Source organism: Anopheles moucheti, chromosome 3 (genome assembly GCF_943734755.1).
Source record: "Anopheles moucheti chromosome 3, idAnoMoucSN_F20_07, whole genome shotgun sequence".
NCBI lineage: Eukaryota > Metazoa > Arthropoda > Insecta > Diptera > Culicidae > Anopheles > Anopheles moucheti.
Genome location: NC_069141.1, coordinates 83,983,824 through 84,006,161, shown reverse-complemented (window position 1 = coordinate 84,006,161; position 22,338 = coordinate 83,983,824). Strand labels below are relative to the sequence as shown.

The 22,338-nt window shown below is 46.0% G+C and overlaps 2 protein-coding genes across 2 annotated transcripts; one reads left to right on the top strand and one right to left on the bottom strand.

The window, feature by feature from the left end:
• Positions 1-1,219: 1,219 nt before the first annotated feature.
• LOC128304268 (uncharacterized) lies at positions 1,220-4,306 on the top strand. Its single transcript, XM_053041429.1, has 5 exons — positions 1,220-1,294; positions 1,361-1,464; positions 1,625-1,806; positions 1,872-2,972; positions 3,070-4,306. Exons 1-5 carry the CDS (start codon positions 1,220-1,222, stop codon positions 4,281-4,283), a joined length of 2,676 nt encoding a protein of 891 aa, XP_052897389.1. The 3' UTR covers positions 4,284-4,306.
• Positions 4,307-5,155: 849 nt separating this feature from the next.
• Positions 5,156-21,328, bottom strand: LOC128302132 (ubiquitin carboxyl-terminal hydrolase 47). Its single transcript, XM_053038872.1, has 15 exons — positions 20,816-21,328; positions 11,680-11,884; positions 10,520-10,621; positions 9,438-10,432; positions 9,058-9,361; positions 8,762-8,983; positions 8,523-8,690; positions 8,181-8,459; positions 8,000-8,107; positions 7,585-7,936; positions 6,895-7,513; positions 6,462-6,798; positions 6,248-6,377; positions 5,972-6,167; positions 5,156-5,895 (listed from the first exon to the last, which is right to left on the bottom strand). Exons 2-15 carry the CDS (start codon positions 11,866-11,868, stop codon positions 5,745-5,747), a joined length of 4,152 nt encoding a protein of 1,383 aa, XP_052894832.1. The 5' UTR covers positions 11,869-11,884; positions 20,816-21,328; the 3' UTR covers positions 5,156-5,744.
• Between the last annotated feature and the right edge of the window lie 1,010 nt (positions 21,329-22,338).

Genomic DNA, 22,338 nt, shown 5'->3' with positions numbered 1-22,338 from the left:
AGCGGGCTGCGATATTAACATTCGTGCTGCTTCTTTGTGGCGTTTTTTTATTGGACGGATTTCCCATCCCCTGTAGCTATGCTATGTCACTTTCGCGGGGTGCGTTCTCATTGCCCTGCTGTTATGTAGTCACGTAGGCAACTGTGGCCGGACAAAACGCAATTTCAGGATTCATTCCTATGCTGCGCGATCACACGCACACACGCGCACTGCTTTCGTTCATTTCCGTTGTGTCGTGCGGCGTAAACGAACACGAGCATAACAATGGAAACGCACACGGATGAACGCCATGTTGTGGAACAGTGAGAAATGGAACGGGCAATGTGCATTCGAGCTGAAATGAATGAATGAAGCGCTATGTGCAAGGAAACCATATGTTTCGAAGGGGTGCGCACAGGTGGAACGATTGACTACACTGCCACAAAATTGTTTGAGTACGTGCGGGGAACTGAGCAGGAAACTGTTTAAAAATGTAACACTCTCAGTCTTGGAAGTTTAAAATATTTCAATAATAATAGAATATAATCAATTATATATTGAACGTTTCAACCCTAACATCACAAGACATTCTATAATCAACAGCCTGAATTCAGGAGCAGATAAAAATCCTATGCTACCGACACACGATTCGAACGTAGTGGCACGCATTCGAACGAGACAGCACGCGAATCGAAGCAAGCGGGGCACGAGGTTCAATGTACAATATTTTCAACGTAGGTGGATACAGGCGTAAAAAAAATGTTCTAAACGACAAATTTATCATAATTATTTACCAAATCGAATTCCATTATGAGCAAATCCTGTCGAATGCACATAAGATCTAGAACCGAATATCATTTTGACTGGGTTCCGTCTAAGCAAATCCTTTTCCATTTCAAAAACCCACCACCGACAACTAACTGTCTCTCACCATGACCTACAGACACATAACAATTCTCCCGAAAGTACAAACATTTGCCAATCAACAGGTAGTAGTTTGTTTGAAGGACGGAATTCGCAACGTGATGCAGAAAGTAGGTCAAGTTCAACGTACGCTAGAATCAGCACGTCTACAAGAATTGTTTGTTTGATCGATAGAATTTTTCATCGTTTCGAGCAAGCTTGTTCGTCCTGGTCACAGAGAATTTGCGTTCCGTACAAGCGAGTTAAATAAAAAGTATTTAAAACAACTTTTGGAAGGTGTTAGCCAAGGAAGTCATCAAAAACACACGCATCCATCATGGAGGTTATGGAGGAAGGTAATCTTATGGACAGAATTCCGATTCTGCTCCAGCGTGATCTGCAGTACTATGAGGTAGGTGGCTCTATACCCTATCAGAGATTACAACTAAGTACTCACCTTCAAACCGTTCAACCGCAGGCGAATCAAAAGGTGCTCCAGGAGAACATTTGTTCCGGTGTGGTGGGTGGCAAACTGGACTTTCCTCGGTCGGCATCATTCGCGTCGGTGAAAATCGTCATCTGGTAGGTGAACTTCAAGGTGTTCCGATGGATCTTTTTAGAAGATTCATTTCTATTAATCTTCTGCGCAGAGTGGTGATCTTTGAAATATATATTCAGATTTATGAATCTGAATCAAATTACCTAATCAGATAACCTAACTCCCGTACGTCTGGTCGTGCAGGTTGGAAGATGAATACTATGCGGCGTACCGCAAGAATTCGGGTTTACTACATCTTGCTGATGCCCTCCAAGATCAGCAAGGGAAGGACCCGGAAGAAGCAGCGGGCTGCGGTGGTATCGTGAAGTCATCCGATCCGGAAAAGTTTGTCATTCTCGTGTCGAAGTCGGTGGACAACTTGTTGGGTACTCGACGCTCAAGGGCACTATTCCGAAGCGGATAAGCAGCTGTTATTTCTGTTTACTTCCAGAGCACATTCATACCTTGTCGCAGGAAGCGCTCGATCATGCAGATCTGACCGTACTTACGGCAACGATCGGTGCCGCCGCGCTGGTGAAGAACAGTCTGTTCGTGTGGCTGCAATGCGTGACCAAGAACGTGTGTCCTCCGAAGGGTGACGAAAAGGGTGGTTCGCTGAAACTGAGCTACAAACAATACTCGGAGATGACGGAAGCGCTGGCAGAGCGTTTACTCGATCTGCACTGCCGTCTGTTGACGCTGTACATCATCCAGGATGCGGACAGTTTGCACTGGGAGAGTACCCATCCGTTCTTTGAGTCGGAACGCGGCTCGTACACCATCCAGATGTGGTGGCTTTACATGCAGGGTACCAAGCAGGATCTCTGGAACTCGGTACCACCGACCATGGCGCAGCGTGTCTTCGCTGGTATGCTGAACGAAACGTTAACCGTGCTAACGGTGCGCTACACGCAGACGATACCAAGCCGGGCCCGGTCCCCTTTGCTGCTGGTCGATGTCTCGAACATACTGCTGTGCGTCGGAGAACTACTGCCCGCCATCTGCGCGAATGGTGAGGCCTTCGTTGGGCTGAACCTGCCCAGCCAGAGCAAGATCATACGCGACATACACGCCAAGTGTCAGGAGCTGTTCTGCTGTCTGCTGTTGCGCGGAGTTCCGCTCGGTGCGCTGTACAAGATCGCCAAAAAGGGCGTCCAGGGTGGAATCGCTATGTTTGGCCAGCGGCAGGGATTGATCGTACCGTGGACCATCTTCACAATGCCACGGCTCTTTCCACCGAACCTGAATGCACATTGGGCTGCACGTTGCTCGGAGCTGCCGACTAGCACGGCACTCACACTGGAGCTGAAGGTACTACTGGCAGCTCCCCAGGCAAACTGGTGGCTGCTGCTTAAGGTGTTGCTGATGCGTGAAGCACACCTGTCCTCGCTGATCTTTCATCATCTGATTCGCAATTTGCCATCGTGCGACAACTTCATTCCGAGCGCGCGTCAACCATCCGTCAACCGTGACTGTCTGTCGAAGAAGTGCGAGGGTTTCCTGTGTGGGTTGGAGTGCAACGACATCGTACAGTGGGCTCTGGAACAAAATGGTAAGAGAAAAACGATATTAACAGAAGAAAAGAACAGATTACAGCGACGGTTGCTTTGAAATATGATACTCAAATACCTTCTCCTCGATCCGTGTAGATCCGATCGGACAGTCAAACTATCAGGTGCTGATGGGTCTTACGTACATCGTCATCATGGCCGGCAAGACGTCCGATATAAACAAGACGCTCATCTCGGCACTAGAGAAGAGCAAAATGAACGATTGGGCGTCGTGCCTCGATCGGCGTCAGGTGTGGAACCAGAAGCGACCGCCATGGCTCGAAGCCATCCTGCATCTGATCTATCCCATTCTCGGTCCAGTCGTGCATATGCTTGTGTCGGCCGTCCAGACAACGGCCAGCATGTATCAAGCAATGTCCCTGTCGTTGTCCTGCTTTTCGGAGATGTGGGATTGCATCCCAGACTGTCTGTACACCGTCACCAACTGTTTGACGGAGATTCTGCCAGCGGAGATACGTCCCCTCGGTGATTCGGTGTTAATACAGCTGCTCTACATCGCGCTCTACTCGAAGCTGCTAGAGGTGGCCGAAACCGAAGCCGAAGCGGAAGCGAAGGAGCAAACAAATGGCCCGGTCCCGCCGGAAGTTTCCACCGCTCCAGTGTCGACCATAAATATGAAACCGAAGTCGGTCATTTGTCAGACACTGGCCGAAGCGATCTGCTTCATCGATGAGGACAATAAACACACCGAACAGATTAACTCGCTCATCAGTCAGGCCCGGGAAAGTCAACGCACGATGGGACAGTTGGAGAATGATATTGACGATGCGGTCGGATTGGCGAGCTTCGCCAGCACGTCGCGTGTGGACGATGTGGAAGCGTTCCTACGCCAGACGACGCCGAGCGTACGGTCGGAGGAAGAGTTCGATGTAGAGAACGCGGAGTACATTGCCGAAATGCTGGTAAGCGATGTGCTGGTGACAAGCGTCGGTAAACTGAGCATGAAGATGCTCTATCAGTACATACGGAAGAATTTCGACTGGATACTGCAGCAGCTCGGGGTGAGTGACATCGAGCACAATCCGCTTCAACCGAACCCGGGACAAAGCATTCGCGAGGAGCGGCAAACGTTGATTGATCTGATGTTTCACATCGGTCATCGGTCGTTCGATCAACTGCTTAGCGGTGGGTTGGATATTGACTACACCAAGTGGTTCCAAACGCCCATGTCAATGAGTGTTGAGAAGGCTTGGCTGCAGGTATGTCAGCGTTGGGAGTTTCAAGAGAGCGCTAAGTTGTCCGTGCACGAGGCACTCATGGTGTCTTTCATTACCTCGCAGCTGAAACCATGAGCGTTGTCAAGCGAATTTTAAACGGCAGCTTAACGGCTACTAGTGGTTTTAGAACATAGTTCGATCTGTACTACATCACAACCTCACCCTAAAACGTGAGCTTAAAAGCAATTTTATGATTCAATAAATATTTCATACATTCAATGGAAAGTATCCTCTTGCAGTAGTATAATAACTATAGAAATGTCCGAACGTGCTCTATGTTGAACTGCATAAGCACAAACATGAGATAAAGATCGGAAGTGACTCATTTTCTATCTTACCACAGCGATCAAATACTTTGCTGATACAAACATACTTACTTCCTCCGGGATCCTCACCAGTTCGATTGGAAGCTCATCATTACACTGATTACACCCACACACAAAAAAACGCCACTCCATTTTAGATAGTGTTCATGATATCTGAAAATAAAAAAACTTTCCTTCTCGATTAAACGTTTCATCGTCACATCGTTCAGTACATTCGGATATGTCTGCCTAATGTGTTGCCAGTTGCCTCCTTGTACAGTTTTATTACTTACATTTTATTCTCTTCTTGTAGTATTTTTTTTCTTTCATTCCGCAAAGCTTACGTCGTTTCGTTATCGTACGACTCGTTCAGCTCAGTACCTCCCGGCACCCAAGCATAATAATACAATCATATTCTTTAGCATTTATCTAAGGTATGTATCTTTCGTTCATCGCCACTTCTTCCGGAGCAGCGAAAGCATAAAGCGTTCAAAGGTTCACGACTTTGTTTCCAGCTTTGCAGGGTCACCACTGTACATAAATTGCAAGCAGTAGCGAACGGAACAAAAAAAAAACAATCAAACAACCTTCGCTTCAATATCATTAAATTGCTGCAACAAAAATCAAGAAACGAAAAAGAAATTAAAGTTGGATGTTTTACTTACAAACCTGCATATAAATCAACACATGAAAAACATACCGTTAAGCTAACTTTATACCAAAACAAAAAAAAAGTACAGTACAGAAAAACGCCACCGTCACTGTCACCGTCAGCGTACGGGGCCCACCGTCTTGCATCATCATTCTCTCCATTAACATGCCTATACATAATAAGTAATAATAAATGTTCTTCCTGCTGGCAGCCTCCCCTTCTGGGTGTTAGAGACAGCGAGAGGACATCTCTAAACGAATCAAAAAATCCTCTCCCATACTAAGCTGAATTTGCTTCCGGTGAAATAATAATCCTGCTGTGGAAGCTGTGTGTAAAAAGATAAATAAACATTAACTGACGGTAATACGAAAATACGAATCCGGTTGCGCTGCTGTCGAGATTGGCTAATGGTGATCGACGTACGAACGTGCAAACAAAATACAGCCTCCGTGTTTCTTGTTTCGTTTTACTCTCGTTTTCATCCTACCCGCCACTCTAATGCAGCTGTTCACGGCTTAAAGGACATATTTTCTTTCTCTTACTAACAACAACTTCCCCATCGTCCGAAGGTGATAATGATCAGTCGTCGGCCTTCTTAGGCGAAGCATCCAGATAGATTTTGAGCGCACGTTCCTTGCGGGGTGAGTAAGTCGAGCTGGTTCTGCTGTCCTTCTTCGTCAGTTCTTTGCGCTCTTCCGGTGTTAGTTCCTTTAGTGGTTCTGTGCTATCACTGCAATCGTAATAGAACATGACATTATTGTTTCAGCAGGCATTCACATAAGAGAGAGTGCATTCCAAGTCCCTACCGGTAGTAGAGTAGCGTGCCGACACAGTAAATCTGACAGTCGTCTGCATGCTGCGGCGTTGACACCCATTGCAATCCGTTCTGTATGTTCAGGACACTGTCACGATGCAGAGTCGTCTGTGGTATCTTCACGTACTCAATGTTTTCCTCCGCGATTCCGCTGATGCGGGCCAATTGTTTCGTCAGCTCAAGTTTGTCTACACATGGTGAAATTATAACGCATTAATTAATAATATTCCATGACACGAAAGGATTCATGGTTTAGCAGTTCTTATACCGGTGAATAAAATTTCCTGGAATTTGCCTAATCTCATTTCTGATGGGTACCATCTTCTCACTAACAATACCACATCATTGATATCGATCGGTGTGAGGCTGGCGAGATCATCAACTTCTTGCAAGAATACCTAATGATGATAGGAACCAATAAGATAGGAAAAATCGTTAAACAATTCTTTTCCGAGAGTTGTTTGGTAATTTTCCCAACTTACATCAACGTTCGTTGGCATGCTGATGTCCCTACCGATACGCTCGTCATCCTTGTACACCGCCGACAGATACTTGATGCCTTTGCGGCGCAATCGACAGTTGTTTGAGTGCAGGTGGGCATACTTTTTGGCCGCTTCGCCAAGCGTTGTGGGCAGGTTTGCGAGAATGTCGGCCTTTATCTGGCCCACCAAATCGCCATTTTTGACAATCGAGCTGCAAAGGAACACCGTGTTGTCCATTTCCTCCGTCATGTCGTTCACGTTAACGTAGCTCACGTTCAGCTTATACTCGCCCTTGCGCAACACACGGCCCAATTCGAGAGCAAGACGATCATCATCTCTGCAAACAAAACAAAAATACAACAGAAGTGTTAGCGAACAAAATTCAAAATACCAGCAAAATGTATCTGAAGACTTTCGTCATCTTTTCACTTACTTGTAATCCAGTTCTTTTAGCAAATTGGCGCTGTCGTTCGTTGGGCAGAGAACATCCGAGGAAAATACTTTGAAGTAATCCATGGATATCTGCAGGTACGACTGCAGTCGGTATTTCAAGTAAGCGTTACACGACCGTTTGTCGATCAGCACCTGTATTAGCTTCTGACTGTCTGTGCTGTGGCTGCGTGTGCTATCGTCCGCCGAGCTGTTGCCGTTGGTGTTGGAACCATTGCTGTTGTTGTTGCTACTCGCCGTATCCAACGGTGCCACTTTGAAGTAGTATTCCAGCGTCCGACACTCCTGCAGCATTTCCGCCAGTTTTGCATCTTCGTCTTCTTCCTCGTCGTCATCCTTGAAACCGTTGGTGGTCGAGGTGGTGGTAGTGCTCTTGACACCATTGCTCATCACTCCGTTCCCTCCGTTGGTCAAATGCAAATCTCCGTTCAGCTTTATGTGGACAAAGTCATCTTCGACCAGCGTACGGTCGTTATCACTCAGGCTACTGTCCTCGCTGTTGCTGTCTCCGGTGCCGGTACCGGCCATCGGATAGTCGGCTCCAGCGATCGTAGCCAGGGTCTCTTTGGATAGGCGCGGAATGGAGAGGCTTTCAAGAGTATCTGCGGAATGTCGAAGCAAATTGAATGTGTATTTATCTAGTCAAATGAACTACGTGTTTCTCCCACCATACCTGACTCCATGTTCGGTAACAGTATGTACAGCGACACCAGGTGATCCAGCCGCTGCATAAACTGCCGGAACCGTGCACAGTATTGTTCGGGATCGTCCACCGTGGGCTGAGGTGCCGTCGTTACAAACACCTTGCAGTATTCGATGAAATGTTCGTCCTCCAGCGTTGTGTCGTCGTTCTGCAGCAGCTTCGCGCTGTCCTTGTGCACCGTCATACCGATAAGTATCGTTTTCGGGTTCAGCTTAAGCTTTCGCGCGATCACAGCCCTGTATTGTGCTACCGTTTGTGATAGATTGACTCGTATCGACAGTGGACCCTCCACGTCTCGGGCATTCACGTCCACTTTGTACACCTGTGTTATGGGACAGTGAATGAAACATTCTCCAAAACATTTCTTTGCTGCGATTAATCTTACCTTAGTCATCACGCCTTGCACTAAATATTCTTCGAACGTTTCACCCTCCTCCCGGACCTCCAACAGTAGTGCATCGCAGCGTTTCAGCATTCTCATACACTCGTCAATCTACAATCGAAACGCATTTGTTTGAAACGCACTTAAACCCATTTTCAAAAGAAAAACACATTCTAACACGTACCGATTTGTCCTCATGCCCTTCGAAGCTACGCTCGATAGTATGCGCATTGCTATCATAGCCGACCAAGCGGCAACGCTCTACAGGCACCGTTCCCTTCAGATGCAGCACTCGAATGGCTTCCTGCACTGTCTCGGCCAGTGTAGAGCTTGTAAACACCGCCATTCGCTGTCCTTTCACAGTGCGTGTACGTGGATTTGCATATGCTACCGTGATTCGGGTCATGTCTAGGTGATCGCGGCTATGATTGCCTTCGTTGGCTCGAATTTTCATCACCAAGCGCTGTAATTGGATTAAGACAAATGTTAACAAACGCCAATGTTTTCATGTGCTCTTTCACATTACCTTAATATGCTCGGGAAATTGTTCCTCCGAAATCGGTAGAGCATTCTTCTCACTCTCAATTTGACGATACATTAGCATATAGGCATTAGTGCTGGACGTGTATGCACCGGTGTACGACGTTTTGAACGATCCACCTCCGTACGATTTATGAATGTCCTCTTGTGTTATCTAGTTAATGATGCATAACGAGAAAAATAGTACAATAATCTGCAAAAGCTACAATATAAACTATTCCATACCGGTGAAACAGTTTGATCGTTAAACGAGAACCAACGACCGCTCTTAAAGTCCTTGATGTATGCATAGTAATGGCCACCGGAAGCGCTGCCAGCGTGTATCATGATGGCAAACAATTCATATTTGTATGGGCCAGGCGCGTTGAAGCTGTTGTTCATCGGTGACGATTTGCTGTGACTATCGCCATTGGTCGTCAAATCCATATCGATACCTTCATCGTCATCCTGTGCAAGTGCAAATGTGATCGTTCTGTTAATTTTCGTCCAATATCTTCAATCCTTCATCCTGACAGACTTACCTGCGCCATAAACTGATCATTGGGAGTGGTAGTCGTTGATGATACGGATGTGCCACCATTCTGGAACGAGTCCTCCTCAAGCGCCGAACCACTATCCGTAGTGCTGCATTCATCCGATTTCATAAAGTTTTCTGCCGTCTCCATCATCATTGGACCGTTACCATTAACTACACCGTTGGTGGACGAAGATTCGGCTGCGGCAGCAGCGGCCGCAGCTGCAATCGTGCTGGTCGTAAGCTTGTAATCGGACGTGGATGTCGAGCTAACAAAATGGTTCAAGTTCAGCAGCTCAGGAAAAGTTACTCTGGAACGAGAAGAGACACCAAACACAGTTCAATTACAGGCCCAGCTATCCTGCATTTTTACCGAGAATAACTTACTTATCATTCAGTTTGATCCGATGAAACGATTGGTAATCGAAATCGAAACGCTTCAGATGCAATGTCAAAATGTACGGGAACTTGGTAAATTTCAGCCCTTTGTGCGCATCGCACTTCTTGTTGCAAGTGTCGCAGAAGTACTGGTTGCTTTCGTTCAAAATTTCCGGCTTCACAAAACCTTGCAGCGCATCCTCGACGCACTCGTTCGCGACAGTACTTCCGAACGGACGCACCGGCAACGGTATGTCCAGAAATTTGTCCTCCCGCTGCTTCTCCGTATTACACTCCAAACACTTCACGTAATCGATCATGTGGCCCTGGTACAGCCGATTGATCAGATCCGACTGCTCGGTGCGCTTGAACTTGTGCTCGAGCGCGTCAAACATCACGCGGCACAGCTCCTGTATGTCGTGCTGCTGCCAACCTTCGGCCGAATCCCAACCGAAGCTGCGCGTCAGATCCGTCGTCTCGACGGCCGACTTTGGGGACGTTTGCAGATTAACGAACAGCTTTTGCAGCTGGTAGGGTATTGATTTTGCTTCATCCTCACCGTCAAATTCCCAGTTGTACAGCGCGTTACGAAACTCGGGCGTCATGTACAGTCCCTGCAGCAGACTGTTTAGATAGCAGGTCATTGCCTGATTGACGAGACCGCGGAAATGTGGTGTCCGCTCGCTCTCCCCATCGCCGCCAATTCTTCTTCCCCTTCCCGTCGTTCCTACTCCTCCACCGCTCTCGCCACCACCACCATCACCGTGATGGAAGCCATTACTGATGATGCTTCCGCCGCTCATGCTGTTAACCGGTGGTGCACCGATCGCTGGCAAACTGTTGCTCTTGGCAGACTGTTGGGCTTCGATGTCGTTGTTAAAGCGCCGCAACATAGGCGGTTGAATTTCCGGCGGTTCTGGGATATTGTAGTTGCCGGAATCTACCGGGCTAGCTGATGCACCAAGCGCTAGATCATCATCGGAGTACATATCATCTGGTGGTAACTGGAAACACGAAAGGGAATTTAGTTTAAAAATTGCTATAATTTCCCTCTAAAACAAGATCCCTTCTCGATAGGATCATTTACTTACCGAATATTGTGGATTGCGCGGAAAAATGGTAAGATCGTTCACGGTACCAAACTTTATACCGACATCCGAAAGCTTCTCCTGTTGCCGTTCGTGTAAGGGAATCTTGAAAGTAAAACAAACACACGAGATAACGCATTAAAGAGCACGTTGCCACTCTATGCAGCTAAATACTAAGTGTTAGTATTCGAGTTCAAAATCCACATTTTAAAAGGAACCTTACAAGATCACACTTACAGACCCGTGTGAAGACTGTGGGTAAAAGCAAATTGTTCAACATCCATAAATCATCTTCATCCGGGTGCGAAAAGCGTATCACATTCTACAGCACCAAAAATAACTTTGGCCTCGCGTGTTAACGAAATTGTTGTCAACACACCGGAATTAAGCAGCTATGCACGGGCAGCAGACCATTAGAGATGGGAAGAAACGACATGTTTCATCAAACTATCTGTTGCGACGAAAATTCCCACTACTTTCCTATTATCATTAATGACTAGAAGGCAAGGATACGCCGGAAAAAGTACATCCTGGCCTACAATGGTGTAACCTACCAGGTACATTTAGAAAAAAAATAGTGGCAAAAGGTTATTGCCCTGATTTATTTTAAGCTAAAGTGCTGTTATTATGTCACGTTGCGTAAGTGAATTACAGAACAATAATGATTCCGTGTAAGATTATAGCGACATCGATTTCAGTGCATCTTTCCTAACACAGTATGGAATTCACTGATAATGGGCTGTACGGAACCAACAATGGTTGAAGTGTGAATAAAGTTCTTAGACCTGCGAGCAGGAGGGAAGCACCACGCAATGATTAGGACCGATTCTAAGGTCAACTGCAACTAAACAACATCACTGATGTTTACAAACATTTACGTATGGGCGCAGAACGGGAAATGGGAAGGGACATTTAATCCCTCTGAGCATGTTCGCAGTGGTTCCATTGATTGAAAGCAGTAATGGTTCGTACTTGACATTGCCACTCATCATCACCGTTGCATAATAAGGCACCATTGATAAGAATTGTTTCTAATAAACAATAAATCACGCGCACAGTTTCATTTGAGTACGCAACAGCCGCAAAGTGTTTTCCCCCAAACCGGCACGGCATTTGTGCGTAACCTCCGGGCCTTATACTTACACCGTGGGAAGTATTCTTACCTGTTCATCTGTTTCTTTATTGGTTAGATATAACTCGAAGTCAGTATGTTCCGCTTGTAGCCTTACATCCTCGTAAAGCGCGGCGACGGTATAGTGCGGACGGACGGTTACGGAAAAGCGTTTCTGTACTGCGTCTAGCCGTTCGTCTCTGATGGTGCAGAGCGTTTGGTCGTCCTTGGCGCATACCATGTTATTTTCGGTGTGCCTAAAACCCCGCAACCAGTCGCGCGGTGCGTTTTTGTGCGTATCGTGTAGTTTGTTTTCATTTGCATCGCATTGAAAGGGCGGTTCCGATTGATTTGTGGTGCGGAGACCGGTGCGATTTGGTAGGTAGCCGGCGGTTGAACCATTCGATACCATCATCGATTTGCGCAGCAGAGTTGCAAAATCGCGAACAGCGAGAACATGAAAGGAAAGAAAATTTCAAAGAATGTATTAATAAGATGATAAATATAGTATTAGATTAATGTATTAATAAGATAATAAATGTAAGAACGTTCTTCGATGTTCAAAAGAATGCCTATTTGTTTTGTACACGTTTTTTTACACGAAAAGTATAAAACATCGCATTAAAGAACCATAAAACTAAACCTTTCAGATCACGTGTTTGGCCGCACGTGACTTTGTCCGTTTCAGGTCAAATCAGACAATTTCTGTTGCAGGGATTCCATGTTCCTGCGTCTCCACCACTCTGCAACGCCGTCAACTCTACGCTCGTCAAAGTTTTGGCTATTAATTGACACCTCCAACAACAGTTTAACTTTTTTCTCGCATCAAAACACACAAAAGTCAATGTTTGCAACCGTGGTGTAGGACAAAAAAACACAACGGTTTGTTCCACCCTTTCGTCCCCAAACGCGCTAAAATACTAGCTCATTTGCGTTACAAGATTTAGCCCATGAACCAAATAACAAACAACCCCGCTTTCTCTTCGTTCCTCTCCTGGGCATCCTCTCTAGAGCGCGTTCGACCACCATTTGACCCCACCACACACACACACAACCACAACAACAACGCCAACGCCAAGGAGGCCCCCACCGGAAAGGCAAAGGAAGCCCATCACATAACCGCCGTTCCTTGTCCTATCAACCTGTGTGTATGTGGTGGTGGAACCGTATGTGTGTTTGTCGCAAAGCAGTTTTGGGGGAAAAACAACTGTGGCCAACCTCACGTTTCATCGCCGCCTTCTTCCACACCTCCGCTGTGGGGTGGGTTCAAGAATGAAACACACCAAACGGCCGCGATGGGTTTTTAAGCGCCGTGCAAAAGGAAAACCCATCAAAGATTCGCGACGCCAAAACGTTAAGTAAAGTGCAAAAGAAGCGAAAGCAAAACCCAAATATTCAGGCCTAACAGGCGAAAATGGTAAGGGGTGATGGTGATGGTGGGGCGTTGTTGTATGGTGGAACGTGAATTTTAAAAATAAAATCCCCCCTCCCAAATAAAAAAAAAAACACATTCACGCGGCCATTGCTGATACAGCAGCAGAAGGACAACGCACATATGTTGGGGAGAAGGATGAGGAGAGGGATGGAATGGAGCAAATAGGGTAGCAAATTAAATAACAGTAAATGTGTCTGTGTGTGTGTGTATGCATTAGGGTTTATAGGCACTTATTTGATTTTCCTGAATTTTCTTTTACTTTGAAACATAATTTTCCAATTTCCTTCCAATAAGGCAAAAATTTACACCAGCAGTTTGTGGAGCAATATTGTAACAATTCCTCAAAATCTTTAAATCTTATCATTAATAGACATACAGAAGGATTTGTAATGCTTATCACACTCTACTTCTCCCCCAATCACACTGAAGATAAAGCGATCGTCATTTTACATAAATTGGATTGGACGATCATCATTCCTTCCTTCACTGTATGTTATTCTTGCCACTTATTTACGATGATGAAAAACTGTTGGGAAAATTAAGGAATGTTACTGAGTTGTGTTGCGAGACTGTGTTACGAAAAACAAAAGCATCATTTCCCCGAGGGAGAGGACACTTTCTTAAAAGTAATAATTAAGCTTTCGGTTCGATCGTACGAAACGGGGAAAACATGGGCAACAATGTATACATTCATAAACAGGACATTATTTACACAATTCTTTACCGACAGTCATTAATAACCTCGATAAAGAATTAATCCCACAATACAGCACACAAACAACGATGATCTAATGAAATTGATATTAATATAGCACCTCTTCAAAAGCAAATTGGATCGATAAGTTTCCCCAAAATGTTTGTACACCTATACAAGTTAGAGAACATATAATTAAAATAGAATTGTCCGGAGCTCCAAATCTTCTGTCTAAACCTCCTCCTAAACTAATATACACACCGAACACATGTTGACGGCCGGCTGGATGAGGCCGTGTGTCGCCACAATCGACCCCACACACACACGCGCACGCACGTCCGCGGGGATTGTGGAAATTCTTGAACAAGAAGACTTCTTCTGGCCGGACAGTAAAACGAAGTTGACGTAATGTATCCGTTTGATGGAACGAATGAAGCAACTACACGAAAGGCGCTCTATATGCCGTCTTTTGCGTCCTTACTTCTTTAATGCAGTATTTTGAGGAGGAAGGAAAGTGGGTGGGAAGTCTATTTGACACGGGCCTTTAATGCGCCACAACACATACAGCAGGTTCCCACAATAGGAAAATATGCCGTAGCGGCCACAGTAGGACACAAGACGATTGTCGAAGGCTTTACCCAATTTGTCGCACTTCTACACTGCTGTCCTTAGCATTTTTCATTCCAAAGATCTGCCATTACGTGTCACACAGTTGAGTGGCTTTTCGCAAATAATACGCCCGGACTTAGATCACCGCACGTACACACATGAACAAACGGCGGCCGTATGATGCTGTAGGGTTAATTTTCCGAATCAAATTTCCATACGGGGCCAGCCAGTGTTGCCTCTGGCAACTGTTCATCTAAACACGCACACATGGGCGGACGCGTAGGTGTTTTATTTTGTTTTTTTTTTTTTGCATTTACGATCGCAATCGGGTGGGAAAAAGAAAGTGATCTACAACCACATACACACACGCACACCACACCACACAGGGGGTTTTTAGAAGAAAAGGAGCAAAAATTGCTACGGACGGCCACGGGCACGGACGGTGGAGAGATTCGCGCGCGCCAGCATCCGATCGGAAACTGGTCCCATAGCAAACCGGGGGGTTGTGCCAAACTTCCCAAACCGAGTGTGTTCTAGGGTTGTGCGTGTCTGCGATCAGAACCGACAACAGGACACTCTCATTTTCTCTACTTTTGTTACGAGATCGCTATACTTTCTCTCTCCCAATGTGGCGGGGTCGATTGGTCTTTCTGCGAGGATGATGATGATGATGATCTTGGCATGTTCGGACACACACACACCGGGGCCATATGCCAAAAAATCTCACCCTGTCCGATCCTCCCGTTGAGAGTGAGAAAGCGTCAATTCGTTGGAGACGACAGTACCCGATCGCAACATACATGATGATGCAGCGGCACATAATGATCGGGCTGGATAATCTCCCAAAACAGCGTGAGATTACACACCATCCCACGAGCAGATCGGCTTTAGGTGGCGGGGCGGATTAGGTTTTGATAGATCTCCTGAATTCTTCTCTAGCAGAGTCTCTATCTGGTGGTTCTCACCCAACACGATCGTCAGCTACCACAGCGTGATGCGCAGGTCAGCCCAGTTGAAGATGGCCACGACGAGGTGCATCCACACACAATCTGCGTTGCACGTTCCACGAACACATCAATTGCAAAAACATTCACTTACGAAGCGTCGTGTTCTGTGTGCACACCCGAACGCTCTCGGTGGACCACCCGGCACTGTTTGGGGTGGTGGTGAGTTGGAGCGGAGAAAAACATTCACACGTGAAGGAGTTTTTCTCACGGAAAACCGTACCCAACCGTCCACAGGCAGAGGGGAACGTAACCGGGCGCATATTCTGGGTTTACTATTTTTAGCACGATATCAACGGATGAGAAGGAAAATTGAGCATGGTTTCGAACAGCCGGTGCACGATTACAGTGAAAAGCGTAAGAATTTGCCACTCCCAATACTAACTGACGATCGATATGAGGAATGTTTATCAAATGTGCTAGCAAAAAAAAGCGAAGCAGTGGGATAAGTTGCTATCTGCAAATGAATACAATCCACCAGTGGAAGTGAAGAACATGAGGGGGGGTTAGAAAAAACGCAAACAATTCTGATCTTGGGCAACGTGAGAAAAAAAAGCGACAAGAGGTAGACAAATATGCAAAAACAATGTGCAAAACGGTTTACGAGTTCTGAGCAGTGTCTGTAACTAACTTGTAAACAGAAGAAATTTCATTGCACTTATTACCGATCGAAAGGGACATCCGTTGTGAGTACATTTTTGGGGATGTGATTGCCCAAATGCATAGAAACAATTAAGTACGGTACTTGAAAATCATTTAGACAGGTTTAGGTTTCTAGAATTTCAGAGACATTCAAGTGGAATAGCATGGTGGATAAGACCATATAACGTGAAAATGGTTTGAGTATAAATTCTAGAACAGAGGACCACAAATTGACGGCACCAAAGATGTCATAGGTAGTGAAGCAATTGGTGTGTAAATCTGTGGAATCGGTAATAAAACCTGTACCGGGAGATTAGCTCGTAGAAGAGAACAACACCAGAATGAAATCTTGACTAGACTGTGTTTTCATCTTCAAAACATCAAGATTCAGATCTCAGGAACCCTGGAGATCCCTGGCAGATTCATGAATCTTAGAGATCTCATGACTCTTAGTTGATTTATCATGACCTTATGACTCTTAATTGATCTTGAAGGATTCATAAATCTTAGAGGATTGAAGAATCTTTAAAATAGAGACTCAGTATAGTCATTGGTATAGTCATTGGTCATGTTCTCGAGAAAATCCCAACAATATAAAACAAAATTCAAGGACCTATTCCGTGTGCAACGCAAGGTCCCGTATGTGGGCCAAAATTATTGAATGAAATATAACCCGCCCAGAACACCCACGTGTCGCAGTAATGAACATTCATTCTTAGCCGTTAGTGAGATGGTGTGTAGCGACAACAACAACCGCAAACCCACCAACGATCCGAGAAAACTTATTCATTAGAACGAACTTAGACATCTTGCTCACCGATCACGCTGCTCTGCTAGGCAAGTGCTGCATTAGCGGGCGACTGTTCCTGTCCATTCCTAATGCAGTCAAGCAGTTGTGTGCGCAAGTCTTCCCACTACACACGGGATCCTTCCACAACTCGTGGCTAATAATTTTGCCTTCACGCGAAATGTCTAATGCGAAACGGGTGTAGTTGGCAGTAAAGGAAATAAGGAAGCATAAGGGAAGCATGGAAGCACTCCCGCCCATGTTTGCCTCCAAAAAGGGAACGCGCACACAGAGACGTTTTGCATTGGTGCCCCAGTCCCGTAGCTGTGCGTCTGTGCGCGTGTGTCTCACAACTCTACCGGGAACTATATTTAGTTCCCGGTTGATCCACTTGCGCCATATGCTGTTGTTTTGTTCCAATTGCAATGTTGTGTCCATGTCTTTTCTCGGTTGCAAGTGAAATATCGTCTCCCGTTTTCCGTCACCGATGGGGTGTGTTCTCGCGCACATCATGATTCACCATCGAACGATCGAACGATGGAAGCGGCACAAAGTAAGCAAAAGCAAAGTAGCAGCAATGTTTTACGTCATAAAGTGCCTCCCCTACAAAGAGACGAAATATGATGACGAGTATGAACGAACGAATAAACCAACCAACCTGCTGCCAATCTCACGTAGAAAAGAAAAACACCGCCTACACACACTGAGCAGTGCGTGTGTTTCGTAATCCCCACAGGTAGATTAGGCCGCACTTTCTGTCAATTAGAACGCACACTCCCTGGTTGTGATGAAGTGGGGTAAGTGTTTTGCATCAGCACTATTCGTACACTCCCGGTCGACGATGGGTACACGATCGTACACTTGCAATCGAATGATACACGATCGATTTCTCACATACACACTAAATAATCATGCAAACACCACTGATAACAGGACCGTAAGTCCTGCTTCGTCCACCTCCACTAGGACCATATCTGCTCGTGAAGCTCTAGAGCACCGGCACTACACGACACTCGATAACGCAGCACGCGCGATGCGACCGACTAGACCGAGAGCAGGAGACAAACTTCGACCAGGAGACGTTCTATCGTGAGTGCGTTCCCCCAAGCAAACAGCACCCCAGAGATCTAAAGGATGAACGGAATGACATTTGCGTGTTAAAACGTTACCACCCAGTCACCCGCCCGTTCGCATCACACCACCCTACTCGGATTCCCGCCCATCCCACGGGGGGAGTGCGTAAGGTAGGCTATAATGGCGTTGTGTCCGACGGATCGCGTACAGGAACGACAGACGACACGGTTGTCACACAGAAAAGAACGTCAGTGCTTCATTCGCGCAATCCTGCCTCTGGTAGCAGGCGGCCCGCCATGGTGCGTCGTGTATGTGGCGCGTATTTTTTGGACGAGGATATTTTTAACATACGATACGATGCCACCACCATGCCGTGTGAAGCAACGAAACGCAGCTCCAACGCTCGTTGGTGACAAGAAGCAGGAAGAACTTTGCCGGCAACATTGCGCGCACTTTAATAGGGTCGGTGGTCGCGGCAACAAGAATTGCTACCCGGCACGCCACCAAAAAGGCGAGTTTATCCGAGATATTACTCCGCAATATATGGAAAGCGGGAAAACAGCGTGTATTCTTCATTGATCGGTCACGCGGCCATACGGATCTGTTCGCATGTTTTTCCTGTCTTGGGTTAATGCAACCTCCGGTCGCAACCTCCGAATGTTTACTCGTACTTGTACGAGTGGTGGAAAAGAAATCTGTCGCGCTGTTTCGCGAATGGTTATATTATGGGTGCGCAAAAGTGGCAGTCCTTGAGGACGAAAAGAGTGAGGGGTTGTGTAACCCAGTTTGCGCGTATAAAATCGAACTGGTCGATTTTTAATGAATTTTTACCTTTTTTCATCAAAAAAAGAACAAAGTTTATGAGGGTTACCCGATGGTGTAGCGAATAGCGTTGACAGTCTGTCAGGAGGAGAAGTTAGAAGAGGATTTATAAATGCAGATCTCACTTCAGATTTTGATGTCGAGATGTTAATAACAATTGCAAACAGCTGTTCTGGTTTTTGCGTATAACCAAGGACAATCGATTCTCCATTCTCACGCAAATGTATGTATGTATGCTAATCCTCGCTAGATCTACACCTGCAATCTTCCCTTCCGTTATTTCTGACATTTGACCGAAGAATCTTATTACAGTGCTACCACCGACTTCTATTCGCCTGATACGTCATTGATATTTTCATCTTTCGCTTTCTTCTTCGCAATGTCAAAGATCAGTTAACGATAGAAGGGAGGGTAATACGAATACCTTTCCGTGTAGCTTCACTCATTATCACTTTGGCCTACGTTCTTAGGAGGGAGGTTTGGCCATAGCATTATCAATACAATAGGAAACAAAAAAGAAAGATGACTCCACGGGATGGAGCGATACATTGTGTATGGCAGAAATGAAAACAAAACCTGCACCAGCGAGCTCTTGTTTCGTGCGCACATTCCACATACTGCACGGTATTGTTCAGCCCGGGGCGACCGATAACAGACCCACAGTTCGAGATGTCTATGGAACAATCCCATTGGTTACAATTTCACGGCCAGGTTCTAATAGAGATCACGGTGCTGCGAAGAAAATTTGCCACGTACGGGCCATGTTCTTCGATCACTTCTTTGTCAGTTTTCGGTGCTTTCTTCTTGCAATGGGGATGCTCCTTCTAAATTATTGCTTCATTATCTGTTTATGGAGTGTATTTTAAAGGGAATCCTAATGCCGGACAGCCGTTAGTCAATTGTCCTAAAATGAAACGAAACGTATAGTAATACCAATTTGAAGTGCAACGTCATCGACTTGGGCGAGAACGAAAGAAACAAACCACGCAAGAAGCATGATCAAATATGCATCCGTATTACGAAAAAGCTTATCATTATGCAAGCGCACTGGTGGTGCTCGAGTGCCGTTTGCCTCTCTAGTGACTGCACTCCCGGGCCGATCATCAACGGTCAACGTTCTAAGTCCGGCGGTGGTCTATGCTTACGTCTCTGCGCTGCGAGAGAATGTTGTGAATGTTCCTCCACGCTATATTGCGTCTCGCCGTATCTTCCGGAATGTGAATGGATGCATGTACGGGACAATTTCCCAATCAAAACATCCGGTAGGTAGCATCGGACAATTTGACATAAGCTCCTGCCTTTTGACGTGCTATTCACTGATTTCACACACTTGGAGTGTGGAGTATTACTTTTAACTTAATTTCTGCACAGCTTAAAGCACATCTGATATGGGTTTTATCTAGAGTCGAGACAAGGTGGACATATATCTTTTTACCATCGTTTGCCACACGTCATGTGTCCACCACTGGACTGTGGTACGCGGCACCTACGCAACATGCACACCCTGTTACTAGTTGATATGAATTTTAATCGCAGTAGCAAGAAACATTACCAACGAAGGAAAACGCTGTTCAATGTCGCAGTAGGCACAGATTTTGACGACCGTACAAACACATTTTACACTACTGAAAGTTCCTCGAAGTGGTGTGAAAAACGCACTGCGCCGAAACTGCGGTGTTTCGTTCTTGCCGCCCTCGCCCTCGTATCCTTCCTTCCTTCCGTTACCGTGTTTGCATTCCATCAGACTCTGCTGCTCCGGCAGGTCGCGCGTAGGAGCGAAAGCGGTTTCGTCTGCTCCCTAACGAAACGATTGCTTGGTGCTGCATCAAAATGAAAATGGCTCTTTCCAGGTAATACGTACGTAATGTACCAGTGCAAAATATAACGCAAATCGAGCAAGTCGGCAGCGGTTGAACGGGCACACACGGATTGTATGGTGTACGCTGCGTATTATAAGGTACTTGCAGCACAGTTTCTCCAATCTGCTTTTCTCCCGAGAGTAGGGAACAAAAAAGGGCACCACAAAAGGTGTTTCCTCCCTGATGAAGTACAGTTCCTTACATATAACCCTGCAACAGAGCGGATTGCCGTACGATAGCCATCTTTTCTCCAGTAACTCACTTGTATTTTTCCTATTGGTTCGGGTTTGCTGCTATTCGCTGCCAGACAATCACGCACAATTATGGTTTTGGAATGGAAATCGAGCGATGATAACAACTTCACTTCTTGATGCACCACCATACGCGCACTGGAATTCGTAAAACCTGCAGCAGAAATGCGTGGGGAATCAGCAACCTCTCGACTTCCCCAAAAACTCCTCGACACGACGGGATGTTGCTGCCGAAATTGGGTTCACCAGCTAAAGGGCTTTAGGGCAGGCACCAGAAACAAGCTCACACACACGCACACGCACACACACACACGCAAGTACGTACGCTGTACACAATCTGCAATTAGCACACTCGGCACAACGAATTATCCCGTATGGGAAATGATAAAACTTCACTTCAAATCCACCGCTGACTTTACGCACAACTGCTGTCGCAGGTCGACCCCGCCGTGGTTTGTTGCCGGGACGATTGTACTACTTTTTGAGCGAGAAAATTTAGCTCCACCGTCCAAGTGTTCGATTGTTTCGTCGTCGCAGTCGGACGAGCCCAAAGAAGAGGAAAAAATCTCGTCAACTGCACAGTGGGTCACCGCACCACTGGAGGCCAACCAAACTGTCGACAAATCGGTACAGTGACATTTCGTAACGTAATTTTTTGAAATTCTGATTGTAAGAAAAAATGGTATGGCGGAAAATTCGTTTCAATTTATTCGTGGACGATAAAATGTGTTTTTTTCACATGCAGCACACAAAAAACTAATTAATTAAACTAATAATGTCCGGCTTTTCATTGCGCACAGCTACTGTGAGGCATCGAAAGGAATGTTGACAGTTCGTTGGCGGTAATATTAGCAGCTCGCGGATACACATGTGCAGCGTCAAATATGCTCTTGCAATTGACTCTGAGGAAATACAATGTATTGTAATGTCCTGTAGGATCATGACCGGTCGTATATCATTGTTCTGATCGCTAAACGTCAAAATGTAAATCCGTTAATTGGGCATGACAGCTTGCTGCGCAACTGTCATGCAGAAATATATTCTTGATTTGATCGTCGTTGAGAGAACATCTTCCGTCTTCCGTTTTTCCGTTCTTCCGTTCTTCCGTTCTTCCGTTCTTCCGTTCTTCCGTTTAATCTTTTCCGTTTGGTGCAACCATTGTAATTTCTGCTAGTGAAATTATTGATTTACGAGAGTGTAAAATAAAATCAGTGCATTACATCTCAGAAGTGGGATACCCCTCGTGCCTCCGCACCGTGCCGCCTTGGCTTCATCATCATTATCATCATGCCTACTCGTGACGAAATGTTGTGCGTCCTGTCGAACGCGGGGATTGTGGTTCCCCCTTCCGTCACCATCACCCAAATTCGGAAGCTGTTTTCCGAGGTAATGGGCATTAATACCTCTTCGTTGGGGGACGCGGAAGCATCCGTCGAAAAACCTGTTGCCGACGCTGATACCACGCGCTCGTCCGCCATTTTGGACGCTTCCATTGTTACGCTCACAAAGCGCGATGACGCCATTTTGGACGCTC

Bases quoted from the DNA above. Each gene is read 5' to 3' on its own strand.
- LOC128302132 (XM_053038872.1), bottom strand. From the start codon at position 11,868: ATGGTATGCGCCAAGGACGACCAAACGCTCTGCACCATCAGAGACGAA. The intron at 9,362-9,437 runs GTAAGTTATTCT...TTCTCGTTCCAG, and splicing joins CGGATCAAACTGAATGATAA to AGTAACTTTTCCTGAGCTGC. The intron at 6,799-6,894 runs GTAAGTGAAAAG...TTTTGTTTGCAG, and splicing joins CTAAAAGAACTGGATTACAA to AGATGATGATCGTCTTGCTC.
- LOC128304268 (XM_053041429.1), top strand. From the start codon at position 1,220: ATGGAGGTTATGGAGGAAGGTAATCTTATGGACAGAATTCCGATTCTG. The intron at 1,295-1,360 runs GTAGGTGGCTCT...GTTCAACCGCAG, and splicing joins GTGATCTGCAGTACTATGAG to GCGAATCAAAAGGTGCTCCA. The intron at 2,973-3,069 runs GTAAGAGAAAAA...CGATCCGTGTAG, and splicing joins GTGGGCTCTGGAACAAAATG to ATCCGATCGGACAGTCAAAC.